Raw genomic sequence first — 27842 nt, 5'->3', positions numbered from 1 at the left:
CTAAGCTCATAACAGATGGTGAGGTGCCTGTGCTGGAGACCACATTGCATTCAGTGGTCTGCAGTATGGAATCATGCCAAACCAAGAAGCATTTAAGGCTCTGCATGTTGTACTACAGTGTGTGTGGTCTTTCTTTATACAGGCTGAAGGGCTTTGAACTGCTGTGTTAAAGCTGATGCCAGTTGAAGCAGAGTAGCCAGCTGAGGGTTGTTCATCTGAAGTGAATGTGTATTAGCTGTTTTAGAGAAAGTATGGTTTTTAGCATAGTGAGCACATGATATAGAACATCTTAGCATCAAATCAGCAAGTACTAATGCCTTTTTGAGTTCTCATCTGAAAACAAGAGTTATGTTGTTGATACAAGCATAAAGTCTGGAAAACTGTTGCTGGCAGTCTTGGGTTTCTGCATACAGTTCCAGGCCAAGATCTTGCCCGCTGTTTGTCTTTGCGTGGCATCCTTCACCAAGGTGGAGCAGCCTTGTGGCAGATAACTCCTCAATAGATATGGCTTCCTGATGGCTGGATCCTGTGATTCCAGTATTTAACTTCTGTTGACAAGAATGAGAGAAGGGTAGAACAAACCATTCATTTACTGTGCGTACATTCTGATACAAATACACACACTTTTTCTTTACAGGACAGATACAAAGGCTGAACTGGCTCTTCTAGTACAACTGGCAAAAGAAGCAGGAGCATTTGATGCTGTGGAGTGCACTCACTGGGCAGAGGGTGGTAAAGGAGCTGTTGCATTGGCTCAGGCTGTTCAGAGAGCATCACAGGCACCCAGCAACTTCAGGTTCCTCTATAATGTAGAGGTAAGAGCTTGCATGATTACAGAGGTACTTTTTTTTTTTTTTTTTTAAATAAGTTGGAGAATAGTTGGCATGGCTTAGTTGACTGAAAGTTGCCTAAAAGTCTGCTCAGAGAACCTGAGAAGAAATGGCTTCTGGAATATAACGTTTACTCCACGGGTCTCAAATATCTAGTTTGTTACTTCCTGTTGTTTTGACTACTAAATGAAATATAGTTTACTTTTGATAGTGGAAGATGCTGCTCTGACACAACATGAAATGGCGAACAGGTTACTGCTGTGACAGACAGACATGTTCCAGGGTACGGAGAAGTTTATTCTTTGGCCTGTGACATGCATTCTTGTCAGAATGACAAGACTGGTACAACTGTCATCAAACTTGTTACCTTACTCGAGGATTTCTGGGTGTGCATGGTGCTCCCTATGAGAATATAATAGGCTGTGGAACAGCAAATGAAATGTCCATTTCTAACTTGTTTCTTTCTCTGGAAATAAGTCTTACAGTTTTACAGTACAGGTCAGGTGGAAGAGTGTGTGTGTGTATTTCTAGTGACTGTGTACTTAGACAAATTTGATGGTGACTCAGAGGTAACAAAGTCACTGTTAGTTACCATGTTGTGGCCTGAAAGTGCCTAGGCTGTGCTCATCTGCCTCTTTTTTTCTAGCTCCCTGTTGTAGATAAAATCAGAATTATTGCACAGCAGATCTATGGGGCAAGTGACATTGAGCTACTTCCAGAAGCACAGGAGAAAGTCGCCGTGTACACTAAGCAGGTTAGTTCTTCCCTGTCACCTGATACCCAGTGGTGTTTTCATGTTAAAATAATCATATTGAAGTGATGTTCAAACTGCATATAATAGGGGATCATCACCCAACGTGTGTCCAGGGCTCACTGGATGCTGCCATGGCAGAGGAGGATGAGAAGGTATTGTGGGAAAGGAGAAAGTGGCCCTGGCTTTTAGTGCAGACAACAGAACTGATCTGTCTCAGTAATACTTCTCTAATAATGTGTAGGGGAAAAAAGTGGAAAGAGATTCAGTAATCTCTCTATGTTCTCCCATGTATACTTTCTGCACTCCCCAGTTTAACAGTTTGGGAATTGTGGAACTACAAATGGTCAGACTGGTGCTAAATAGTCTCTGGTTTTTGTTATTGCTGTTTGTTTTATTTTTTGTCATGTCCCACTGAGTTGTCCAATCAGTTTTTAAACCCATATAGATTTTGGGCAGTCACAGCCACATTTTTTCTTCTTGAACATGACATTCTTGTAAATTTACCTGCTTTTCAGATACCTTCTGCATTAATGAAGGTTTGTAATGGGTTGTGTAGAGGAAAGCAAGGTGAGAATTGTCCATACTTTGTTTAGTGTGCTTGAACAGTTTTACTTCTGGATTTCATGTACTGCTGGCATATGTCATTTCTTGTTTTTTGTATTTCTTGTAAATTCCTTTACAGTTCTATTAAAATACCATAGCTGTGTAATTGCTTCTTCCTCACAACATGCAATTATATTGATGAAATACTTCTCATTAACCCACTTCAGCTCTATGAGCACCTTAGTTCTGAGCTGTTTGAATTAACATTTTGGGAAGAGAGTAGAAAGTAAGCTAGCTATCTAGATATCCAGCACTTCCATAATGCTTCCATACCATTAACCTTTTCCTCAGTTGGACGTGCTGGGATCCATAGTTATTCTTCCTGTAATAGTAGGAAGAGAGAAAGAACGAGGATGCAGAATGGTCAATGGATCAGATAGGGCGAAGAAATTGCATTAAAATTACCTGGTAATACTGAGGATAATGCATGGAGGTAAAACAGAGCTGTAATTTTTGCATACAGGAATGGTTACTGTTTTTTCACTTACTTCTGTCCTCTTTCTCTTTTCTTTTTCATTGTCATGCCCAGGGCTTTGGAAACCTGCCAATCTGCATGGCTAAAACTCACTTATCATTGTCTCACGACCCTGAACAGAAAGGAGCACCTACAGGCTTTATTCTGCCAATCCGAGACATTCGGGCCAGTGTTGGTGCTGGGTTCCTGTACCCGCTGGTAGGAACGGTGAGTGAGTGAGTAAAACCCTCAGCTGTGGGGTGAGAATAGCACTCCATGTACAGCCAGTTAGGAAAGGTATCTCCAATGAGAAGAGCTCTTATCATCTGTAAATGAAGTTTTAGTTGTCCAGTGCATTAGATGCCCTTTGTAGGTTTTTTTCAGGTGGAAGAGGGAAGCTAAAATAAACCATGTGAGCATTTGAACATTTAGCAAGCCCCGGTGTACTCTCCATGTGCCACATCTCAGTCTTCTTGGAATGCAGGAAAAGGGGGAACTCTGCACATAATGAATTGTGGGAACAGCAGGCTGACAGAGGGGCCTGCCTGATGCCCCTGGGACTTGGAATTCCTGATGCACTTTGCAGTATTGCAGCTGAAATCTCTGCGCACCAGCAGAAAGTGTAGAACTAAACTTTTCCACAGCTTTCAAAGCAAATAACTTTTGATGAGACAGCTCCAAAGCAAAGCTGATCTGTACTGTTTATTGTTTGTCAGTCTTCCCTTCCATTATTTTCTCATTGTTTTGCTGATCATCTGTTTGCTGTTTGGACGGCATCAATTCCAACAGTTTATTTCACTGTGCCCTTGAGTTCTTATTTTCTGTTCTTTGAGATGATTGTCACATCAGCTGAGAACTAACAGAGTAGCTACAATGGAAGCAGGATTCTGGCATAGCTTTGATATGAATGGGCTGGCAGAAAGAGGAGCTACCTGCAAAATGAACTAATGTTCAGCTTTGTCTCTAAAGAAAGAATGTTAGGATGAAAGGCTCCACTGGAAATCTTATCTGAGGAATCTATTCTGGGAAAATGTTAAGTAACTTCTTAGGTTATTGCAGGAGATGGAGCAGTTGGAGCAAGCAGTTCTGTCTTTCTCACTATTTTTGGGTCTCCACCTTTTATTTTTTTACTGAAGCCTTCATGGCAATGTTTGTCTTAATAATCTGTCTTTCAAAACTGTTAGTGTCATATGGTTGAGATGCTGAAATTTGTTGATTTAAGAGTTGTTTCCTTTCCTCCTCCAAACGCTAGCCCTCAGAGAGCCAGGTAAGGGTTTCCAGATTACCCCAACAAAAATAAAATAACCACATCCTGATTGAAGTCTGGCGCATCCTTCTTTTCAAAGAGTGCTGTGTGTTCTGGGATGCAGTGAAAGACAGCGTGCTCGTTCCTGGTAGTGACTTCTTTTGCAAGCTAAGATTTAATCCAAACAGTGATCATTTTTAATATATTTTTTTAAGTACTGCAGAAGGAAAGAGTACACAGAAGTAATGAGACAGACGAAAGGTGATTACAGACATTAAAGCTGAAGTTTTATCTCCTTTTTTTAATGTCTTCATTTTCTATGAAGCTGGAGTTTCCTTCCTGCTCCTTTCACAGATCTGTAACGTTGACTTGGGCATGCAGTTAATCATGATGTTAACCTTGCTGGAATTAACAGTAAGCCCTCCAAGTGGGGACATGATCTCTCTTCTGTGGTGCCTACTAGGCCAGGAAAGGGATGTCCTTTTAAGAAGCAGCCCATTTTGAATCAGATCATCATTTTCAACCCATTCAACAGGATATGTGCTAGCCTCAGAGTAATTTTTGGGCAGCCATTGAACTGTGAAAACACAGCAAACATGGAGCTCTCTGCAAAAGTTGTGTGAAATTTGAGGTGAAACTAATCACCAGTGTGTTAATCTTGTTATCTGAAGTTAATTGAGAAGGTATGTCGCACTTCAGTTTTCTCAGCCTCTGAGTTTTGGGTTTTTTTCCTTTCTGGCTCAGAGTTGAAGCTGTTGTACTTGAATGAAATACTTTGAGATATAAAAGGAAATACAAGGATTGTCTAGATTTAACTTTGAGCGTGAAATGGTAATGAAAATGAAGCAGACGGTTTGAGCTCAAACTGGTTGGATTTCCTTCTTATATTGTGCCACTGGAGAACTGAAAACAAATTATTGATTCGTCTCTTTCGATGTCTTACATGGCATTTCTTCTGGAAGTTGGGCAAATGCTATAAATAATATGTTCTAGTTGGTATTGGTTTTATTTAAACTTTGTAGGGGAGCTGATAATCTGAGTGGTCTAACTTTTTCATGCAAATAGTGAGAATTGCCCTGCATTCTTTTCCAGCATGTGAATGAAAGAGAGGAGGAGGAGCTTCGTTTCCCCAGCTCTGAAAATAATCGAGTGCGTTAAGCATCATGGACATTTGTGCAGAAAATTCATAGCCTGAAAGGAAATCAACCCTGTAGCACATAAAAATTCAGCACATAATTTGCCTTTAGTTAATAGATAACAGAGTAGCCTCTGTGGGCTGCCCTATGGGAAGGAGAGCAGGAAAACTGACCAATCCTTTCAAAACACCAATGGCAAGAAGGGTTGCATCAGGCCTGTATTCATCAGCACAGCAACTCCTGTTGTAGTGACTGTCGCGCTCAGCTCTTGCTGTGGCCCTCTGGATGTGTAGGTGGAGACCCACAAAGCTCTGCGATTCTCCAGAGATACATACATAAAGAGGTGCTTGCTTGTGCTGCACAACAGTGGCAGGGACTGTGGTGAGAACTGAAAAACGCTTCCAGATGCTTCGGATCTTGTAATACTTTGCTCATGAAAGCAAAAAATATTCATACATAGAGACAAAAGGAATGAGAGCCATATCTGAGGTCTGCTCTTCCCTGTCCTGGAGAGCAGCAGCTATGACAAAAAGCTGGTGCAGATGTAGCAGTCATTACAAAGGGTATGATTGAAGTGACTTTTACCTCTTACAAAGCACGTACTTCTTGCAGTGGTATGGTACATGTGGGACTGCAGTTAGCATTTGTAATAGCTTAAGAAAATGAGGTGGGATTCCAAAAGCTCCCAGAACAGTTTTGAGAACTGCAGCAAATGCTTAACCTTGCTGCTGAGCTTATTACCCAGATTTGATTAGTGTGCAAAATATGTATGCAGGGAGAAAATACCAGGTTTCTAAGGAGGTCTTTAATCTAGTGGAGACAGGCATAAGAATTACTGGTTGTGAAAGACAAGGCTGGGTGATGTAGATGTGAAGTGAAACACTGAATTTTTGTTTATGGGGTAAATGACCACTGACACAAGCTGTCAAGCCTGGTCACAAGTTGTCCACCTTCATAAAGCATCCATGTTAATCTACGTGTGCTGCTGGGCTAAACGCTGAGTTATGGAACCAAGATGTCATCTGCATTAGTAAATCAGGCCAAGTGTAGTCCCTGCTGGCTTTGCTTTTTGCAGCTCTGAAAGTGGGTTTCAGCAGTGGGGATGACTTGAAAGGCCTGGCCTGAGGCAGGTGCAGAGTAGGCAGCTGTTCTGCTACCTTCAGTCCTCCTGCTGCACAGCCATTCTGACCTGTGTGCCACAGAATGGCCCAGTCAGGAAAACAGACCTCACCATTTCTGTTTCTGTATTGCTCATGAAAGCAAAATATTCATACATAATAGGGTTTTTGGGGGGGGGGAGGGGTTGTCTGTTTGTTTTAAAATCTCTCATGTCAACAATAATTATTCCTAATTATAACAGTTCAAAAATTTTAGAGAGTTTTAATCAGCTGGGACTTTGCAATCAGCAAAGCTGTATTTAAACGTGCGTCCTCGTTTCGGGAGCCAGGAAGCTGCCACAAGCAGTTCGTGTCTCCCTGCAGCAGCTCTCATGTAACAGATGATCCATCAGCTTGGTGCTTGAGTGCTCGTTACAGCTTGGGCAGAACTGGTCATTCTGCTAAATTAGGTGTTCCTGGTTCTTGTGATACACTTCAGAATGGTGTCTGACCACCACCCAGCTAGTATGTTCATAACTGAGGTGCTGCATGGGCTGTTGCTAACACGGTTCCCAGCACAGAATAAGTGTTATATCCTCTGTTCATTTATGCTGCTTCCATCTTAATGGTTTATCTTTTTTGTTACCCAGATGAGCACTATGCCAGGACTTCCTACAAGACCCAGCTTTTATGATATCGACTTGGACACAGTGACAGGAGAAGTGAACGGGCTCTTCTGAAAAGAATTTGTTGACCAAAGCTAGGTGTCACCTTCAGGTTAGAATGCTTTCAATATTTGGGCTTGATTTCTCAATTTGAGATGATGGAACTAAGCCAATTTCATATTATGCCATGTGTTTCCAAATAACGTGATTATATATTTCAGCCTGAAAGTTGCCTTCAGTGCTGTTTAATAGTAATTAAATTTATTTTTCTTTTTAGCTCCCAGAAGAACACCTGATGAGTCATGTAAATGAAACTATTCACTGATCTTTTTTGAAGTCAAAACAAGATATGACTGAGAATACAGTGCAAGAAGTGAAAAGAAGAGTGCTAAAGGATAGAACACTTATTTTTAATCAGTAATAATTCTTAAAGTACTGTTTTCCAAACTAGTTGAAACTAAGTATATAAAGTATATTTCCTGTACAACCTTCCTGCTTCATAACTGTAGCTCGAGCAAAATACAGAAGCTTGGGTTTAGTGATCTCTTAGAAACACAGAATCATTTCAGTTGGAAAAGACTTTCAGGATCATCAAGTCCAGCCAGCTAAAGGACAAACTTTAGCTAAGACAGTGAGCACACAAAGGAGAAAAGATACATTTATACGATCTCACCTTGATTCGGTGAGATTTTAGTAATTAAAAACCCTACAGCTGGAGCTGTTTGAAACAGTCTTGGGACCTGGCTGTCTTAACAGTAGGCATGGATTATCTTGGGAGGTCTCACACGCTATTATAATATTCCTACTTGTCATCCTGAATTCTGTATCCCATTTCTCACACTATGGGAGGATTTGCTGTGCTTTGAAATCACACCAGTTTCTCTTAAAAGAGGGAACAAGGAAGAATCCTTTTGTCATTTCTTAGCAGGAGTGCTCACCCTGGCTTCTGCTGTGAATTACCCCTGCAGACACCTGAGCCATGCCAGATTTCTCTTTTAGAAAGCCCAGCTGTGACTGCTGTAATTCTTACCACTGGAAACAGAACTTCTGAGTGTCGGGTCTGTTGAGACCTCTCTGGGCTGCACCCATGGCTTCTGCCAGAAGTGTCCTTTGAACCATGTTTTGCTCAGCAATAAGCACAGTTAGGCCATTGAGAAGCCTTGTTTTCTATGGTACCTTTTGGGTGAACAGAAGCCACGTGAGCAGTGATTGAGTCATTTGTAGTAGGCTTTGTCAACAGGCCAGAAATCATTTTGTAACAGAAATAGACTTTCTGCCAAATTTTTAACTAATACAAATAAAGGGTAAAAACTTCAAATGCTTTTTGGGTTTTAATGTACGTGCTGAGATTAATGAAGTAGAACTTATTTCTGTGATTAACTGAGTAATGCAGCAGTCCCAGTATTGACAACTATAAGTGATCATTGCAGGAATAAGTTGCCTGCAGTGCACCACCGTGTGTGTGTTCTGTCTTGTTTCCTTTCCTGGATGGCGTGTGTCATCTATAGGAAATAAACTGCCTGAATTATTCAGTGGATTGAGTTTACTTGCAGTTGACTGCAGAAGATCTGAATTAAGATGCTAGCCTTATTAAGTTTGACTGCCCTGCTCACAGCTGAATATTTTTGGCTTCTCCCTTCTTCATAGACTTGCAAGGCCCATCTGCTTGCGTCCAAACTGAATCTGAAAGCATTCTGATTTTGGTGAGAACTGGGAGAGTTGTGGTGTAGGTGTGCACCAATGTAAGGATGCATCTGTAGTATACAGATACTAAGTATAGAGAGAGCAAGTTATTCAGTAGGGGAGAATAATTATATAAAAATTACCTAGTTGTCACAGAAGCAAAGACAGAATAATTCAAATTGTCGTAAGCACACTTGAGATATGCTCACTGCCTCCTCAGATTTTCTTCTTGATGGTATTTGGCTGAGAAGTTGCAGGAGACAGCTTTCACAGAGCAAAAAAAGGCCACCTGCATGGGGTCGGGAAGAGCGTCCCCTGTTGCTGCACCACCATGAAGGCCTGGCTGGAAGTCCACCTGCAGCACCTTGGCGGAGCCTTTCCTTGCAGCAGATTGCCACAGCTGATGCTGCCAAGGCTGCTGTCGGTTCCTACATTTAATCCTCATTCTCTCATCTTGCAGAGGCTTCCCTGTTGCGCTGCTTTCCTGCAAGCGCTCTGTGTTCCATCTTCATTTTATGCTTATGAAAGATGGGATAAGTGATAATTTATGCTAAGATTAGCCTCCTTTTAGTTAAGCATGAGATTGTAGACATGCGGTTGAGAGAAGACGGTTCAGGTCACTAGTCCACAGCATGCAGAGAGGCAACACCATGGCACAGCCACAGAAACCAGATGTGAATTTGCTGAACAGTGGGGGGCTGCTGACAGCAGAGCCTAAGGGCCGGCAGCAAATAGTGAAAAAATAGCCCCAAGCATCTTCAGAGATGAGTGGCAAATGCTTTTCTACAGTGTGCTTCAAGTGTTGTGGGAAGTGTATTCCCACTGTCCCTACTTGCAGCGCTGATTCATCAATAGGTTTGGTGGGTTGTTGGTTTCTTAGCTCATTTGGCAGTCCCGTACTTGACCCATCACCTAGGACACAAAGAAAGCTTAATCTCTTCTAGATGACAACTGGAAGGTTGTCTTCCCTTCCTGTTGCCTGGAGCAAAAAATCAATTAAGTGCAGGTACGTTCTCTGTGGGCGACATGTGAGCCCAGATCCTTGGCTGCTGTGATGGCCATTCCCTGAGCTGTGCCGTAATGAGAGCCACACATCACACTGCTAGGAAACAATACAGGTTTTTTCAATCTTATCCACCTTCTACCCCATTATCTATCTCCTGTGTGCCATACTCCTTGCTGTTATGTCCTCCCATGGAGCAAGAGAATAATTGAGTTCTGTGCAAGGTGATTTCAGAGGGATGGATTGGAGCTGACGCTGGAGGTAGCGCACATTACTGCTGCCTGCATCCCCTCTCCACCTGAAATGAGGGGAAATGGCCTCATGCTGATGGCCTGTGCTTAGCTCTCATGGAGAACTGTACCCTAATTAGAACCCACTGCCTACCCTCCAGAGAGGAGCAGTTTCCAAATGCAAGTTATTATAACGAATGAATGCCAGCAAACACGTCTCGTTAGGGAGCTTTTAAAATGACGGTGCCTTGTGGTTGCCTGATGTGTGCTTCTGTCTCTAGGCTGAGATTTCAGCCGAAAGAAGACAATTTCTCTCTTTTTTAGGGAGGGAGGAGGCCGCGTGTATTCTTTTTAAGGATGGCCTCCACTGGAAGCCACTTGCAGGCTCGACGTATGCTCCATGGCCTGCATTGCAATGTGCCAACATGCTGCGAAGCAATTAATATCCTTACGACATGAGTGGGTGTCGTTGAGCTCCCCGTTGGTATGAATGGGGACGTCGAGGCAGCTCCAACCGTGGCTTCATGTGGTTCTTCAGCAGCACCTGTAGTCATTTCCTGGAGGCTCTCCCATCAATCGTAACAGCTATGCATGCAATTTTAAAGTCAGATTTTGGCAAATGTGAAGGAAAGAAAGAGAGGCGCCTTGTCAGGTGTTTCGGCTGAGGTTTTGCTTAAATTCGGGCCCCAGCTGCCCTTAACCCCGCAGTAAAGCTGCGGCTCCTGCAGTGACCTGCAGTGACAGGTTTCAGGAGGCAGAAAAACCGCTGCCAGGAGCAGAACTCCCATCGCACGCTGTACCTGATCCGCGGATCCCCGCCGTCTCTTCCTCCCGGCTGCGTTTCCGCTCGCAGCCGGCATTCAAGCCGCGAACCGCGGCTCAGCCTTCGGGAGGATCCTCTTCGCCCGTTGTGCATCTGCTGCTGCTGCCGCGCGCCCTGCGCGGGGAAGGATGGTGGCGAGGGACGGTGCTCCGCGAACGGGGCAGGATGCCGAGCGGGGGTGGGGAGGGCCGCCGCTCCGCCGCGGGGATGCTGCGTGAGCGGAGGGGCTGCGCGGCCGGGGGGCGGGAGGCGGGGGGCTGCCGGCAGCGCCCTCCCCGCCGGCCCGGGGGGCGCGGCTGCGGCGGGAGGCGGCGGCAGCGCAGCCGCGCAGGGGCCGCGCAGAGCCGCGTTCGGGCCGCGCCGCAGGTGAGGTGCCGAGGGGACCCGCGGGGATGGGGAGCGGGGACACGGAAGAGGGGAGGGTTGGAAGGGGGCGGCACCCCGAGTTCGGGAGCCCGCGAGTCTCTTCTGGGGGGCTGCGGGCGGGAGGAGCGGCGGCGCTCGGCGGCTCGCGGTCTCCGTGCCGATGCCCACGAAGCGCCCCCAGACTCGTCGGGACGCGGGCTCCAGAGCTGGGGTGCGCTCGGGGCGCCGGGCTTCGTCTTTCCCACGTGGCCGCCGAGCGCATTTTCCGCTTCGGAAGCAGCGAACGGAACGCAACGTGCGCTGCGGGCTGCAGCCCCTCCGGTAGCGCGGAGCCTCGGAGCCTCCAGCGCCCCCGGGAGCGGCAGCTGCAGCCCCGAGCCGGACGGCGCCGCCACGCGGCTCTGCTGCGCCCGGAGAGCTCCGGGAAGCGCCGGACGGCCGCGAGAAGTTGGGCTGCAGCGCGCGCCTTCCTTTCCCAAACGTTCCCTTTGTGCCTTTGATTTTTGCAAGGGTGACAGCGCTGATGGACGCGTGTGCTGTTAATTGAGGTTGCCATGGGAGGCGTGCATGTAGCGTAGATGTGCTTCCTTCTTGCCGTGTGATTTCGCTTTTGTATTCCTCCTCTTGTTTTCGGCGTTTTGCATATTGTCAGCTGGTGCATTAAAAAATAAAAATATCGGCGGTCTCGGGGTGTGATTTCCCGGGCTGCAAAGTGTGAGAAGAAAGTGGTGGGGGAAGATGGAGCCAAGTGTAGGAGCAGGAAATATATGCTTGTGTGAGTAATATAGATTTGTCATAATATGAGCAATTAGAAAAAAATACAGCCACTTCTGCCATGCAAAGTAGTGTTTTCTGTGTTGGAACAGCACTAAGTTGGCATAATAGTGGCTGTATTTTGCCTTTGGATATTGGTATCCGGAGGTAGAATTGCTTTTCTGTCCCTTGTCTGCACCCCAGGCTGAAATACTCTGCTCAGAATTACTTCTCAATCCTTTGATTTTTGCTCTGCGCTTCTTACCACTTGTTCACTGTGTTGCAGGTCAGAGCTGGGAGAATCAAGCACGATCAGAGGCAAACTTCACTCAACCCGTGTCAGGAGCTGATCAGAATCCAAGGCACAGCAGCAGCTGAGCTGGCACTGGGGGGCAGAACACCTCCACTCACTGCCTCCACGTTGCTTCAAGCAAGTTCCTTGCTCCCGTCGAACTGTCCATGGGCTGAATAAAAGTTGTTAACTCTTGGCTTGACTTGTCATCCTTTGGGGGAGTAAAACTGAGGTCGGACTCTCCATTCAATGGTGTACTGTTAGAGGAGCACGACCTGAAGTGGGCTATCTCAGAGGTGAGAGTGACTGGTTCTTCAAGTCTGCCTGGGACTCCTTGGAGAGGCAATAAGGAGAGTAAGAAGATGCAATGGGAATTATGAAGTGAATGCAATAGCTTCACTGGAACAGCTCTGCACATTGCCACGCCTGCTTGTTAAGAAGCAACTACTGTTGTTTTGAGGACAATTTGGGGAAAAAGCCATTTGAGCGTTTCTGCAGCTTTTATGCATTAATCAAGAAAGTCAATACACAGACGAAGGAGAGGTGCAAATATGGCAAAGGCTGCTAAGGAGATACAAATGGAAAACCCGAGCGAGCTGGAGACTCCTAGCGTGGGGACACCATGTCCCCCATTGGAAGAACAGGCAGAAAAACCCTCCATGCTCTGTTTTAAGAAGCGGAAGAAGTCCTGTAAGAAGGGGCTGACAGCTAAGGATGCATGTGAGGGAGCTTCTGGAGCCTCGGAGGAGAAAAGTCAATGCATCAGCACAGACCCAGGGGAGGCAAAAGCTTCTGCTCGATTGCGACCCTCCAGAGGAGCCTGGGCAGCTCTCAAAAGTCTCACAAAACCTCGGAGAGGGCAGAAATCCTCTTCACGGAAGAAGGTGTCTTCCGATTCCCAGGTGCAGCTAGAGATGGATGTGGAGGAGAGCTGTGCACAAGGTCTTCCAAGGAAAAAGGCCAGCACAGGGGTGAAGATGCCCTGTGTGCGCTTCTTGAGAGGCAAGAAAAAGCCCAGCCCCTCAGAGGTGGTGGAGGAGTCAGAGGACAGCGTTCAAGCAAACGAAGTGATGGGCATTTTGAATAAAGCCATTGAAGAGCTGGAGGACATGGCCCCAGCAGAGCCCTGCGACAAGGCTGAGTCCCTCAGTCCGCTCCCTGCAGAGGACATGGCCCCAGCAGAGCCTTGCGACAAGGCTGAGTCCCTCATCCCCCTCCCTGCAGAGGACATGGCCCCAGCAGAGCCCTGCGACAAGGCTGAGTCCCTCATCCCCCTCCCTGCAGAGGACATGGCCCCAGCAGAGCCCTGCGACAAGGCTGAGTCCCTCATCCCCCTCCTTGCAGAGGACATGGCCCCAGCAGAGCCCTGCGACAAGGCTGAGTCCCTCATCCCCCTCCTTGCAGAGGACATGGCCCCAGCAGAGCCCTGCGACAAGGCTGAGTCCGTCAGCTCCCTCCTTGCAGAGGACATGGCCCCAGCAGAGCCCTGCGACAAGGCCAAATCCCATAGCCTGCTCCCTGCACAAAACTTGGCCACAGCAGAGCCCTATGACAAGGCTGAGTCCGTCAGCCCACTCTCTGCAGAGGACATGGCCCCAGCAGAGCCCTGTGACAAGGCCAAATCCCTTAGCCTGCTCCCTGCACAAAACTCAGCCACAGCAGAGCCCTGTGAAAAGGCTGAGTCCCTCAGCCCACTCTCTGCAGAAGATGTGGCCCCAGCAGAGCCCTGTGGCAGTGCTGTAGCCCTAAGCCTGCAGCCTGCAGAGGACATGGCCACAGCAGAGCCCTGTGACAAGGCTGAAGCCCTAAGCCCTCTGCCTGCAGAGGACCAGGGCATATCAGTGGAAGGTGCAGATGCCAATGGGAGGAGTGAGGCCTCGGGAGAGGCCAGACCAGAAGTGGATGAACACGCAGAGTGCATCACTCAGTCAGAAATAACCAGTTTGGAGCCTGTCAATGAACCTGTGCAGGAAAAGCTGCCGGAGGGGAGTCAATCTGCGGCCCAAGTGGAAGAGAGGGAAGTCACTCCTGAAGCGCCGGTTTCCACAGATCAACCCAATGGCACCCCTGAAATCACCGAGGTGCAGGAAATAGCCACGACCTGCAAGGAGCTTCCTGAAAGGGATGAGTCAGAGAGGAACACTGATCTCCCCAAGGAGTGCAAATCTGAGGAGACCACGATGGATTTCAGTCCATCGGTGTCTAAGGATGATGCAGTGAGTGTGCAGAGCAGCTCCAGCCATCAGGAGAAACCTGAAGTCAACATGGGCACCGGCGTTGGTATCGTCATCACCATCACTGAAGCCGTGGACTCTGACAACACCGATTCTGACCAGGCCTATGAGCCATCCCCGGTTTTACACCACAAGAAGCAAAAAGGGAATAAAAAATCCAGTGAGAGCTTTGATTTTGGTCAAAAAGAAGGCCCTGGGGCTGGCAGTGATGCTGTGGTGGAAGAGAAAGGGCTGGGCGAGCAGGAGCACAGGACTTCAGATCAGTACGAGTTGCTCCTCATAGAAACGGCGTCTTCCCTTGTGAAGGCGGCCATCCAGTCATCCATAGAGCAGCTGGTCAACGAGATGGCTCTGGAACAGAATAAACACAACAGTTTTCTGTGAGGGTGATGATGCCCCCAGATGAGGGTGATTCCAAGCTACTTTGGCCTGAGGAGGGGAGCAAGAGGACTCTGGAGGCCACTGCTTAGTTAACTCTGCATGCCTGTGAAGCTGTGTGTGTGTTCACGTGTATGAAGCTGGTGCTGGGGCATGGGACGGGCCGTGCTGAGCACAGCGAGTGCACTAGGCCTGGCTGCAGGAAAGTGCAAGTGTTGCGGTGTTTACATTTACTAGCATCTTTATGTTGAGGCCGTGTTTCTGCTGTCTTCCATTCCAGACTTCCCTGCTGTTAGTGGTTTAAACGTTAATGTGCTTTTAGGAAGAGGCTCCGCAGGCAGCGAGAAACCTCCTGCCACTGGGTTCGGTTCAGTGAGCGTTGAGCACAGCTGGAGGTTTGCTCAGTGGGTACAAGGGAGGGAGAAGGGGCTGAGATGTGCAGTCAGTGGCATCGATGCCAAGCAGTTAGCACTGCATTCGGAGGTATAGGAAACCGTGGTCTGAAGTCCCATTAGGTAGAACTGAGTGAATGCAGTGAGCAGCACAGTTTGGCCAGCCTAAGGCCCCAGCCTACTCCTCCGGCCTATTCCCTTGTCAGAAGCAGCCTGTGTATCATCCATCCCACTGCAGTGCAGCATCAGCTCTCCTTGCTGAGTTCAGGCTGCACAAACACCAAGAGCATGCCCTCGCTTTGTCTGCTGGGGCCCATTGCACTGCTAAGCACAGGTCTCCCCATGGTGTAGTGATGAGGGCCAGGCTGGAGCATGCTGGCCACAGGGAGCCCCTGGCCTTGCCTTCTTTTGTCTGCCACAGTGAAACTTCCCTTGGATATGATGTTTTTGTTTTCTTTTGTTATTAATGTATGGCATGTAATATAAATAGCAGTGTGCTGCATGCAGTCAACTCTTGCCTCGGTGTTGAAATAGCGTGGTAGCAAGGATGTGCTGCAGGCCATGGAATTGCTCCATGCTGGGAGGGGATTTGGGCGCTGGGTGTGTCCATGTGTCCATCCATCCCTTCACTTCACAGAGACCCCCTGCAGAAATCCCAGCTGGCTCCGTGGTGGCCAGTCCAAAACACACCCTGAACACCGGAGCCATCTCACCAAAGTCCTCAGGGAAAACCCAGACATGAGGGCTGGGGACACTGCCACAAAACACCCAGACAGGCCAACTGCTGTCAGAAAAATACAAACTGCTCTGTTAAGGAGGTGTGCATGCAGCGTGTGCACACACGTGGTGCATGCGGGTCCACATCGCCTCTCACTGCCAGCCCTCTGGAAGAAAGGGGCCTTTTGATAATTTAGGATTGCAGCTGCGCGGTTGGGATTTACACACTGCTGCGTGAAAGTCTGCCTTTTCTGCTGAGAAAGTTCTCGTGCCCCATTCTCAGCCTGTACAGAAATAGCCACCTCCCCTGGCAACTGCTCAGTGACCACAGTGGCGACACAGAGGTTTTCTGCTCGGCGCTGTAAGAACACCAGGGCTGACAATACTCCAAGAACCCAGTGCACAACCGTGTTTTGAACTTTGAGAAAGGATCTGTGCTGCTGCGAGAGAAGCACCAGCAGTGAGTGCCATGGTGTCTTTCTGTGCACGTTAAATTTGGAAAAAATCAGACTGACATTTTTTTTTTCCTGTGAATTTATTTACCGTGATCAATAATTCAGCGTGTATATTAATGGCTTTGCACTTCCTATTGTTCCTTTCAGGCATTTTGCCATCATTTTGAAAGGGGCTTTTTAAGGACCGTGTATGGCTTTGGAGCTGCTGCAGCACCTGGGAAGAGCTGTGCTTGTGCTGGAGCTGTGCCCTGGGCTGTGTGGGCACTGGGATGGGTTGGTGCCGATGGAATGGCTGCAGCATCTCCATGCCTTGGCTGCAGGGGCACCTCTGGGTTCTCAGCAGGAGATGCCAAAACCCCTGGGCATGGCCAGGCTCTTGTCTCCATGTGCTGAGCAGTTTGGGGAGGATTTAATGCTACATCAAAACAAAACAGTACATTGCGGGAGGAGGCACTCCTTGCAATGGGGAGAGAAGAGCAGCATTGTGTGGGTCCAGCCCAGAGCCTGCAGGACTGACAGCTGCTCTGCACCCAGGGCTGTGTTTGCATCCTTTTCATAGCTGTTTTCCCTCTGTTCCACCCATACATGTAACTTGCAATTAGTTCATTAAAGTTGAGTGTACCTCTTGTTTTCTTGACTTGTGATTAACCGGGCATAGAGATTTTGTACCTGAGCTGATGTGCCATCCAGTAATGTGCAGCATTTCCAGATGGCCATCTGGTGAGTAGAAGCCTTCACGTTAATAGACCTGAAATGTTTTAAGACTCATTCTTCCTGCGTTTTTTTTCTTAAATAAGGTTTCCTTCTGGTTGCTGCCCTGTCTTTTCCACTTACAGATTCCTGAAAGCCCACAGACTCCAGCAGGTATTTGTGAAGGACTGCAGATCTCATCTGGCTCAGAAGAGCAGCCCAGCAATTGAATCCCCCCATTGGATGAGCTGCTTTGCCAGTGGAACAGACTGCAGAGCCCAAGCTCCCAGTGTATGGGGCTCCTAAGGACTTGAGGCACTTTACAGCATATTAAAAAGTTGAAAAAAATGTACATTTTAAACAGCATTAATACTGATATTCTTTCAGGTTTGCAGAACAAAACACAGATTTCTAATGCCTGTTAATGATTTCATTAAGTTTCTCTGCTCCCCCATTATGATGAGAGAATTGGACATTAATGAATCACAGGAACTGTACGCTTTTGGAGCAGAACCATTCTGAGAAGCACGAGGCTGCTTGGCTGCACAAGAGCACCAGAGAGGGTTCAGGACTGTTTCCTCCTCACGACTGTAAGAAATGGGCACAGTGCATAGTCTGGGCCTGCTCTGGCTGGTTGGGATTGCCTCTGGGCCATCTGCATCCTCGTCGCTCTGCTGCCCCACTCGGATATGGAAGTGTTGCTTTGTAGCTGCATCGCAATTAATTAATTTGTTCTCCTGCTCACCCTGCAGTCTGCACTGCTGCTTTCTTTCCCAGCTGTTTCCTGCACTCCTTTTGGCAGCTATCGCTCAGCTTGCTGTTCAACAAGTCCCCTGCCTCTGCTTTGCCCAGGGGGCACTGCAGTGTGCAGTGAGGCCCAATCTGCTGCTGGGGGGACTACAGCAAGTGGGCACCCAGCACTGGAATTGATGCTTCCCCTGCACAAATGATGGATGTTTTCATACGTGTGCTTACGTCACAGGAAAATTGGAGAGTTTTGTCATAGGTGCCCAAAATAAACTGGGCAAGCTCGTGTAGTACATGGGAATTCTGTGCTTGGAAGTGATGGGTGGAAGTGGGACCCTGCTGGTGGACCAGCAGAGCCCTCCTATCGCTCATCCTCCACATAGAGGACTTCCACATCTGTAACTCAAAATAATGAAACGCTCCAAGGGAACAGATTGATTTAAATAATTTCTTTAATGTTCTTTTACATCTGCAGTTTCGTTTCCCAGAGAAACGGTTCTTGTTAGCTCTTGTTGGGTGGTATTACAATAATGAAGTATTTAATTTGCAGCCAGATAAAATCTTTACATTAAATGTGTTTTTGTTTAACTAATCAGAGGATGTTATTGCTTGTATGGTTATTTAAGGAACAGTATATTAAGGAACAGTATAGATCAGCATTTTTGGGAGGCACCATTGTCACATTTCTTTTTGCAGCTTGCTGTGGAAAACACAGTTCTTTGCTAACAGTGTGGCTGTTCTGCAACAAACTCAAAATCCATTCAGCTTGGAAGTGGATCTCAGTGAAAAATACCCCCCAACCACCATTTACAAACTGGTGTTATAACATACAAATTGACAAACACGCTGGATACAAAAGGGAGAGACACCAAGAAAAACCCTTTTGTAACTCAAATGAGTGAGATGAAGGCGTCATCCCCCACTAGAGCTGGGTACAGACCCATCACCCCATAAGTTTGACCTCGGCAGCAGCTGCATGGCTTCACCAGGACGATTTAGCTCGGCTGGAACTGAGGCACCGAGGTGCTGTGCTGTGCTGCACCTTTGTTTTGAGGGCGGAGGTGTCTGGGTCAGAATATTTCATGGAAGAGTTTCCGCTATTAGGCTGCCTTTGAAGCTGCGTCATTACTGTTTCTTAATGAAACATGCAAATCCCACATGTGCTGTGATTGCATTTCAAGGAATTCAGTCCTGACATTGCTCCAACTGTAAATACCTAACTGGCGTGCCATTTAGGGCTTCATTCGTCTTTTCCTCCCCAGTTTTCTTTGCTCAGAATAGCTTCTCCTAGTGCTGGACCGCCAGGACGCCCACACAGAGAGCTTCTTTTTGGCAGGAGCAGAGAAGAGAAGCCTGTCAGCTCCTTACCCAGCAGCAAAGCTGGAGCTGAGCTCGGTGGTGTGTCACATCGTGCTGCTGGCTGCTGCCTGTGGGAGGGACGTGATGAGCTGAGGATGAAGCTCCTCCTGGGCCATTGGGAGCCAATGGCCCGAAGCCTGCGCCTGCTTATGGAACATGGAAATGAAATGGGAAATAAGATTGAATTGCATGTGCTGATGGTTTTCACTACAGTTCTGAAAGCTTTGCCTGCACTCAATTTACGCCTTCCACCTCCAACATATTTAAGAACTATTCATTACCAGCATTAATGCTCTTTCCAGCAAGCTCATGAGAGCGGCGTTTCACGGTTTATTTCCATTCTCACGTTCAGTGCTCCGAGTTTACAATGTGCTTCCTGCTGTCAGCACTCCCAGTGCGGGGGCTGTGTCCCAGTGCCCTGTGGCCCTGCTGCAAGGCACTGTGTGGGCAGCCCACCGAGCTGAAGGCTGGAGGTTATTGTTGTTGTTCTGCCTGGAATAAAGGAGCAGAGAGAGCCTGCGTCACCTCCTGGCAGCCAGCATCCCCCCCCTGACTCTAGGTGTTCATTGAAGGGGGGTCAGACCAGATGACCTCTAAGGGTCCCTTCCAACTCAAACGATTCCATGATGTGGAAGTTGTGCAGCACGCGCTGGTCAACAGCATTCAATTACCTACGGAAATGATGTCTCACTGCAGCACTTGATGGCATCCCCAGGGCTAATGGGCACTGGAGGAGCACTCTGCACTAATGCTTTGGGACTGGGCTGAGCACTCACCTGCAGTGCATGAGGCCATAGACAATGCCCTTTCATTGGCCATAGCCGAGGACATCTCATGCTCCTGCTTCATCAAAGCTTTGGCATCCACAGAGCTTTTACAAGCCTCCAAGCATCACTCCAGGTCTTTAGAGTCACAGAATGATATAACCGCTCAAGTTGGAAGGAGCTCTTAAAGGCCATCTGGTCCAACCTCCCCTGCAAAGAACAGCGCTCCCCAGCTCCATTAGGTGCTCAGAGCCCCCTCCAGCCTGACCTTGGGTGTCTGCAGGGACAGAGCACCCACCACTTCTCTGGGCAACATGTTCAGCCTTTGTTTACCTAAGCCCATGTGCACTGATCGATCAATCACAGGCAACTGAAAGGAATTACCAGGATCATTATCCTGCACACAGGGACAAAGCTTTCATTTTTCCTGGCTGTACATATCAGGCAGATTTTTCCAGCGTGCCCTGCCTCAGAGTTGAGTATACAATAACCCAAGTGTGTTCTACATACAAGGGTAAAACCTCTTCCTATGTGCCCAGGAGCAGCTACTGTTCTTGCTTAGAAGATGGAGCTGCCTTCCAAAATGATTTTCTATGATTTTCTAAGGCTGAGAGCAAGCGATGCCTGCAAGGGGAGGTTGCAGCGTGCAGTTCTGTCTCTCCAGCTTCTTCTGCTTTAATTATAACAGCGCTTTAACACTCAGAAGAAAAATGCTGAAAATACATTTCTTCTTCTATTGCAAATGATGAGAAAATGCCTTTCACCGACGTTTGATGTCACAGATGTTCAGTGCCACAAAGATGAACCAAAGCACACCCTAAAAGGGGGAGGAATGGTAAGGAATATCAGAGATATGCTGAGCACAGTGCTGTCTGAGATGGAGCTGTAGTGTTACACAGAGGTGCTCCTGCAATAGGCGTGCACAAACCACAGCTGACGCACGGATGGACATCGCTTCTGGCCCAGCTCACCGCCTTCATTGAAGCTGCCTTTAATGGCCAAAACCAAACCAACATTTCCTGTTGTCCCCGATACTGAGCCCTTTGTTGACTACACTGTGTTCAAAGCATCCCCACCATGGGTTTATCTGTCCTGCTGATCTCGGCAGGACTTGCAAATACATCAAGGGCCGCTGATTCTCAACACAAATGAGTTCAGATGAGTTAGAGATCTCGCTGAGGTCACCAAGTGCCCATGGACTGCTCAACTGTCTAAAAACTGTCACTTTCAGCTCACTTCTGCAGCTTCAACTTCCCTCCCACAGCTCTCTCTCTACCCAGCAGATTCCCCTTTGTGCTCCTGGAAGCAAACACATGAACCTGAATAGGGAATTGTGACAGCACTCCATTTTTTAGCCATCCCACTGAACTTCAGGGACCCAATATGCAAGCAGCTGGCCCTGAGAGTCTGCTTGTTGGGAGGGTTTCGTTGTTTGCTCAACAAAACCTCTTTTTCCACCCAGCCCAGCTGCAGCCCCACCAGAGCAAGACGAACACCCGACAGGCACACAGTGGGCAGAGCAACTCAGCATCCATGCAAGCTCAGGGCCTGCTTGTTTTTCTCCTTTGTCTTAAAACACAACTTGGCGGCCGCTCCATCCCCTGCAGAGCTCAGCTCCCCTGCCCAGCAGCCACCCTCACAATGGCCTCCACGGGCTCTAAATGCAGCAGTGGTTTCATTCCAGATCCTACTCCAGAATGAGATGACAGCTCGAGGGTCCTGGCTACAAAGAGATGTGGACCGGGCACGTTGACAGCAAACAGTTCTCACCATTGTTCAAAACCTCCTTTCCTATACAATGACTCAATTCCGCAGGGGTTGGGGGATGTGTAATGAGTAATGGGGTTTGGGGTTACTGGAGCAGCTCACCAGGCCCCAGCTTCTCGCTGCAGGAGGAATCTCAGTGCCATAAGTACAGCAATGTTGAGATGGGATGGATTGGAGCCCAGCTGGTGGGAAGCACGGGTACCTCTGGTGGAAAACTACAGAGGGATAAAACACCAGAGGAACGTGTACAATTTTAAACCCCCTCTTGGGCTTCAGAAATTGAGTAATGAAAGGCAAAGTCTACATCTTACCATCTTAGGTAAGGAATTAGGTAAGGGCTCCACAAGCAGAGAATAGCATGGTATGTATTTGTTTAAGGACCATGGACATGTGGCACTGAGGGACGTGGTTCATGGGCATGGTATGGGTGGGTTGATACGGGTTGATGGTTGGACTAGATGATTTCAGTGGTCTTTTCCAACCTGAATGATTCTATGACTATCTCCTAGCAAAGCCTTGTGAGCTGGTTAGGCCTATAAAGACTTTGGTCAGGACGTGTTACTCAGAAGCTCCGTGAGTGGACGTTCCCTCACAGCTCCCATCCCTCAGAAGGCCCAGTAATGGGAGCTGACCACAGAGAGGCATCAATGCATGTCTTGTTCATGCAGCAGCAGTTGAGGAGGGAGGAACAGGAAAAAACCCTTGTGAAGCCCTTAAGCACATCTCAGAGTAGAATCACAGAATATCCCAAGTCAGAAGGGACCCAAAAGGATCGTCAAGTCCAACTCCTAGTTATGCAAGCAATACGCAAATAAATGTTAGCAATTCATCTGATGAGGACTCTAGGGCCTGTTGAAGTCAAGGTTGCCACCAATTCCCTTGAAAAGATGAGCCTTATGGCTCCCACGTGCATTTATGCAGAGATTTATTAACTGCAGTTATAAACACAAACTTTGGGACTTATCTCCTCATTTATTTTAATTAAAACCAAACTACTGGGGAAGAACAATGTATATACTTCCCTCTACATTTCCCTCAATCTAGAACCAGAAGAACAACTTTATGGGCTACAAACAGCCCTTGACACCACTCCATGTATTAGGGGATGTGTAAACCTCACACCCAGCAACACGATACGAACTCCAGTAAAGCAGGGCAAGAACAAGTTCACATCTATGAAAATGTAACCGAGTCACATGGAGGCTTCAAGGACTTAGAGCTGAATTAGCTTGAGTTTAAAAGTTAGAGAGGTAAAAAAGTAAACACACAAACCAAACACACCATTCTTCACAGCTAGCTCAGTGAGAGGGCAACTCTGGCTGAGGACAACAGTCAGATCTGGCAGCTCAGTGCACAGAAAATGCCCCTAATCAGTGTCCAAAGGCTGCACAGGGAGAACTACTCTACCAGGATCGTATCCACGCTTTCCTGGATGAGATCAGACTCCAGTAAACACTCATCCAAGTGATCCTGGGACAAGCTGGAACTCTTCCCCACGCCATCACTGTCACTGTAGGGCCGGAACCTTGGGGTGAGGGGACTCTCCAGCCGTGGGCTGCGGCCGTTCTTGAGCTGCTTCCCCCGGTGTGCGTACATGTGCTCCAGCAGCTGGCTCTTCCGGAAAAACGTGCGGCCGCAGACAGTGCAGCCCAGTTTTCTCTTTCTCGAGAAGGAAAAGTTACAGTTCAGCTCCACCGGCTCGTGGTCCTTGGAGATGAGGGAGAGCTGCCCGATCTGCAGGGGCTCAAGCTCACCACAGCCCGCATGTTCCAGCGGGTTCTCATCCTCCCTGAGGAGGAAGGCTCCGAGGCGCTGCCCGCTCTCCCTGCCCTCTGTCAGGGGCTGCACCTCGCCGAGCCCGCCGCTCTCCAGGATGGAGGCTGGCACACCAAACGGCAGCGAGCCTGAAACATGGGTGTGCAGGTGCTCCCGCAGCCCGGCCCGCGAGTCAAAGCGCTCCCCGCAGTAGTGACACAGGTGCACTCTGAGGCTGGCCTTGGCAAGGATGGGGTTTGCTCTGTCTGGGGAAGGAGGGCTGCAGCTCTGGGACACCACGGGCTCAGTCTCACATTTCTCCTGCTTGATGGAGACAGAAAGCTTGGGCACCTCCTCTGCTGGCCTGGCCAGCGGTGCAGGCTGGGCTGTGGGATGTGGGCCTGGCTGCTCACGGCTGCTGTCGTCCAGGCCGATGGCGAGGGAGAGCTGCAGCTGCGGGTGCTCAGCTGGGGCAGAAGGCCGGCCCCCCACACTGCCCAGCGTCTCCTTGGCGCCTGGCCGCTCCTTTGCTGCTTTGTGTGCAGTGGAGATCTGGATTCCGTAGAGGTTTGAGGACTGCACGGCCTCTGAGGGAAAGGCCTGGTTCATCTCGACAGCGAGGTGGGAAAGGTGGTCAGCGTGCAGGAAGCGGATGCCCTCCTCCAGCCGGCTCTGGCTGACCGCCTGCTTTGGGCCCTTCCCGGTGTACATGATGTGCAGGAGGTAGCTGAAAATGTCCGGCTGGATGTCTGCAGGCTGAATCTTTATGCACTCACTGAAACAAGACAGGTGATTAAGCACATCGTTGACTCCAAATTACAGCCCTGACCCATTATCTGCCCATTCATCTGCACCGTCATTGGCTTGCAGAATGCCGGCGCTGCTGCCTGGCTGCAGGTCCATGACGGCCAGTGCTCCTTGCCAAGGCCTGAAGGAGCGTGGCTGCCTTCTATGCACAGCAGTGCTCACACGTGTTTGTGTACGGACGGGGCTCTGAGCACCTCATGGTGCTCTAGGTGTCCTGTTTGTTGCAGGGGAGTTGGACCAGCTGGCTTTTAAGGGTCTCTTTCAACTCAAAGGATTCCATGATTCTGTGTATCTGGGTGATTGCAACGACAGCACACAGAGCCGCGGTGAAGAACTGTGAGCACAGCTGGCCTCTGTCTGCCCCACCTACGACGGCTCCTAGCCATGTGTGCCACCCTAAGGAGGCACAGAGTGTTTGTGTGCTCAGGTAATAAATCCAGCCGCCACTGCCATGTAATCTTTACGAGCTTTGCACCTAAGTGTCAGCAAACAACACCTATTGCTACAGAAGTTCGCTTGTCGTCTCACTTCCAAGCAATGGCTGTGTGTGGATGGCCAAGGATCAGGGCCTGCAGCATTGCCCCTATGGGAAAAGCTGAGAGCCCTGGGGCTGTTCAGCCTGCAGGAGAGGAGACTGAGAGGGGATCTTATCAAGGCTTATAAATACCTAAAGGGCAGGAGTCAAGTGGATGGGGCCAGGCTTTTTTTGGTGGTGCCCAGTGACAGGACAAGGGCAACGGGCACGAACTGGAAGTTCCATTTGAACATGAGGAAAAATTTATTTACTGTGAGGGTGGCAGAGCGCTGGAACAGGCTGCCCAGGGAGGTGGTGCAGTCACCTTCTCTGCAGGTATTCAAAACCACCTGGATGCTTTCTTGTGCAACCTACAATCAGGAACTGCTTTAGCAGGGGGCTGGGCTGGGGGATATCCAGAGATCCCTTCCAACCCCGGTGATTCTCTGATGATTTTCCTGGGCAGGTGCTGGAGGCCAGGAGCTCACTGCCATGGGCAGGAGGGAGAACAGAGAGAGGATTAATCCATCGCTGCAGTTCAGAGGTTAGGGCTCACAGCCAACATCCCTACACCTGCAGAACCGCCCTGGGCTCAGTCGAGTGAAACATCCAGACAGGAGATTGGAATAAGTGGATGCTCACAGTGCTGGCCCTTATCTGCTAACTTCTGAAGTGCAGCAAAGAGATAAGGCCATGGCTCCTTGACTGCCTTGAGCCCACAGATCCTGTCAGGAGGAATCCAGCTGAGCCAGAAAACTGCCTGAGCCCCACAGGATCAGCTTTCTCCTTGGCTGGGGCAATTCCTGAGGCCATGGCAGCGCTGATGCTGGGAAGGCTGTGCAGGAACTGAGATGCGGGCCAGGTTAGGAAACAATCTCAGGCCACATAACATCCCCACTTGCGCTCTTTTAGATTGCAACTCCTTTAGAAAGAGGAAAAAGCAGAAAGCCAAGGAGAGCAGTAAGGAGATAGGAAGAGATCTGCGCATCCTTACCTTGTCTGATGGATAAATATCATCTTAAAATAGTTTGAGAAAGCAGCGAGCACCGCTCTGTGGGCTTTGAAGTAAACATCTCCAATGGCAACTGTGCAGTCGCACAGGAAGCCGAACTCCCGCTGCATGTTCAGCTGCTGGAGCAGGAGCAGGCTGTGGCCGGCCATGTCCATGGCGCGTCTGTGAGGAGGGCAGGAGGTTTGTCCCAGCACCAAGTCCCGTCAAGCGCACAGCACAGCCCCAGAGCCTCCTCCCGCTGCGCCCAGCTTCAGTAATTTCCCCACCACCCCCTCCCTCTCTTACGCACAGCGAAGACCACAGCACCGAGAGCCGCGCAGGTGCCAACTTTAACAACGCGTCAAAGCGCCGTCGCTCAGCGCAGACCGCACCCGGCGCGGGGAAGCGCACAGAGGGCAGCCTGTGCCGCCCCACAAAGCCCTCACTGTGCTGCGCCCAGCCGCCCCGCGCCCGCCGGCCCCTTCTGCAAATACACGCCGATACGCGCTATTGTCCCCCCCCCCCCGAATATCGGAGCCGGGGCACGAGGGCCGGGAGGAGCCGCTCGCCGCACCCCCCGCGCAGCCGCTCCGCACCGCTTACCCCCGCGGAAGCGCTGCCCCGACCCTGCGCGGCTCCGCCCGCTCCCTGCGCGGCGGATGGGGTGGGCGCAGCTCCCCCCGCGCTTCCTGCCGCCGGGCTGGGCCGAGCCGTGCCGTGCCGAGCCGTGCCGTGCCGTGCCGTGCCGGGCAGCCCACGCGTGGAAAAACTGAGGGAGGCGGCTGCGCGGAGGTTGCGCTGTCGCGGCGCGGCGCTGAGCCTCCGTCCACGCGGCGATGGCGCAAATACCGCGCAAAACTTCTCCCCCTCGTCGCGTGTGATGGAGGGGCCGCTGCCCCGGGTTGATTTGGTGCCTGAGGGATTGGGCTTCATATATTTATTACTGAAAATGGCAGTGGGAATCACCGCTGCTGTGCTTTCTTCGTGGGGGTTTCATGCAGCTTCACACATTTGTTGCATTTCCCTCCGTGGTGTCACGTTTTTCAGATCGTATCTGGTTTCCCCTTGATATTTTGCTGCTCTTTGGAATGGTGATTTTTAATTGGGCCAAATCTGAAGCCTCTAGGGCAAATACTGCCCCAGTAGCAGCAGATACAGGACTGCTTCCAGAGGTGCCTGTGGGACGGCGAGTGCTCCATGCAGTGCTCTCTGCTCGTCCCACTGTGCCCACAAATATTCCTTTTTCCAGCATTCCATGCCTTATTTCTCTTATTTACACACAAAGCTCACTGGGCTCGGAGCCATCTTCCCACATCTGTAGTCAGACTGCAGTTTAATGGTGCTCCAATCCCACTGCCCCTGTCAGTACCACTCGCTGCTTTTCTTCCCTCAGGTTAGCAGTGGAAGCTCAAGGTTCTGTGCTCCGCTCCTGTGTTATGTGACATATTTATTAACCTGTGTACCGAGTGAGGGGCTGTTTGCAGACAGCAGGTTATTTATTTAAATGATTAATTATTTACATGTTATCTAGGTTGACCCTGGCCCAAAGATGGCTTTGAGGAGCTCCAGAGGAACCGGAGCCAAAACCATGGGAGCAATTATGAGGAATGAGATTTACTATAAAAACAGTCAATGGGGCTCCAGGGGTACAAAGTGCCATGGCCCACACCGGGATGTCATCATAGCTATTGTATGTCCTCATGGCTATTGTGATGTCATTGCAGCTATTGTGATGTCATCATGGCTACTGTGATGTCATTGCAGCTATTGTGATGTCATAACTGTTATGATGGCATCATCATGGCTATCAGAGCAGGGGTGAATGTCAATAAAGTGGATGTTAGGGAGGGTTATTTTTATGCATACGTACATTTGGTTGCTACATTTGTAGCTTGTGGCATTTTCAAATCTGTAATCAAGTCTTTTGCTGCCGTTGCCCATCCGGAGCTGAGCTCCTTGGACAAGATGATCTTCATGGTTTGTTCCAACTGTAATGATTTGATGATTCCTTGGGTGAACACAGAAGTGATGGCATCTCTGGAAATGGCCTCCAATTGATGGCACTCTGTGGGTTGAGGCTCCCGCAAGAGCGGCAGATGGCCCTTTGGGTGGAAAAGTCAAATGCCTGCCACAGAGCCCCGTGAATGTGTCCAGTAGCCCCGCAGGTAGCAGAAGCTCCAGGAAATGCCATTGCTCAGTTCAAGAGGACTTGGAGAGGCTCGGGGAGGGTGGGGAAAGGGCCTGGGAAAACTCTGAGAGGGAAAAAAAACCCATGAAAACAAAACCAAACCCTAAGCGTTAGTGTTCTACAGTTAGCGTTCGTAAGTGTTCTATGCT

General features: G+C 49.2%; 3 protein-coding genes across 4 annotated transcripts in view; 2 read left to right on the top strand and 1 right to left on the bottom strand.

The window, feature by feature from the left end:
* Window positions 1-6860, top strand: part of MTHFD1 (methylenetetrahydrofolate dehydrogenase, cyclohydrolase and formyltetrahydrofolate synthetase 1) — a gene marked incomplete at both ends in the record, with an annotated part of 37086 nt that extends 30226 nt beyond the window's left edge. For both annotated transcript variants that reach the window (XM_079536645.1, XM_079536644.1), the window contains 4 exons: window positions 638-815; window positions 1477-1584; window positions 2717-2869; window positions 6771-6860. In XM_079536645.1, coding sequence (XP_079392771.1) covers window positions 638-815; window positions 1477-1584; window positions 2717-2869; window positions 6771-6860 — 529 coding nt within the window. The remainder of the gene's footprint in view (window positions 1-637; window positions 816-1476; window positions 1585-2716; window positions 2870-6770) is intronic.
* Window positions 6861-12486: 5626 nt separating this feature from the next.
* Window positions 12487-14553, top strand: AKAP5 (A-kinase anchoring protein 5; the record flags this gene model as incomplete). The annotated part of the gene is made up of 2 exons (XM_079536969.1): window positions 12487-13104; window positions 13762-14553. The coding sequence occupies 2 exons, from the start codon at window positions 12487-12489 to the stop codon at window positions 14551-14553; spliced, it is 1410 nt and encodes a 469-aa protein (XP_079393095.1).
* Window positions 14554-22836: 8283 nt separating this feature from the next.
* ZBTB25 (zinc finger and BTB domain containing 25) lies at window positions 22837-25684 on the bottom strand (the record flags this gene model as incomplete). The annotated part of the gene is made up of 2 exons (XM_079536620.1): window positions 25509-25684; window positions 22837-23968 (listed from the first exon to the last, which is right to left on the bottom strand). Exons 1-2 carry the CDS (start codon window positions 25679-25681, stop codon window positions 22837-22839), a joined length of 1305 nt encoding a protein of 434 aa, XP_079392746.1. The 5' UTR covers window positions 25682-25684.
* Between the last annotated feature and the right edge of the window lie 2158 nt (window positions 25685-27842).

This window comes from Tetrao urogallus (genome assembly GCF_951394365.1).
Source record: "Tetrao urogallus genome assembly, chromosome: 6".
Lineage (NCBI taxonomy): Eukaryota > Metazoa > Chordata > Aves > Galliformes > Phasianidae > Tetrao > Tetrao urogallus.
The sequence above is the reverse complement of the archived record's forward strand: the minus strand, read 5'-3'. Positions and strand labels throughout refer to the sequence as shown.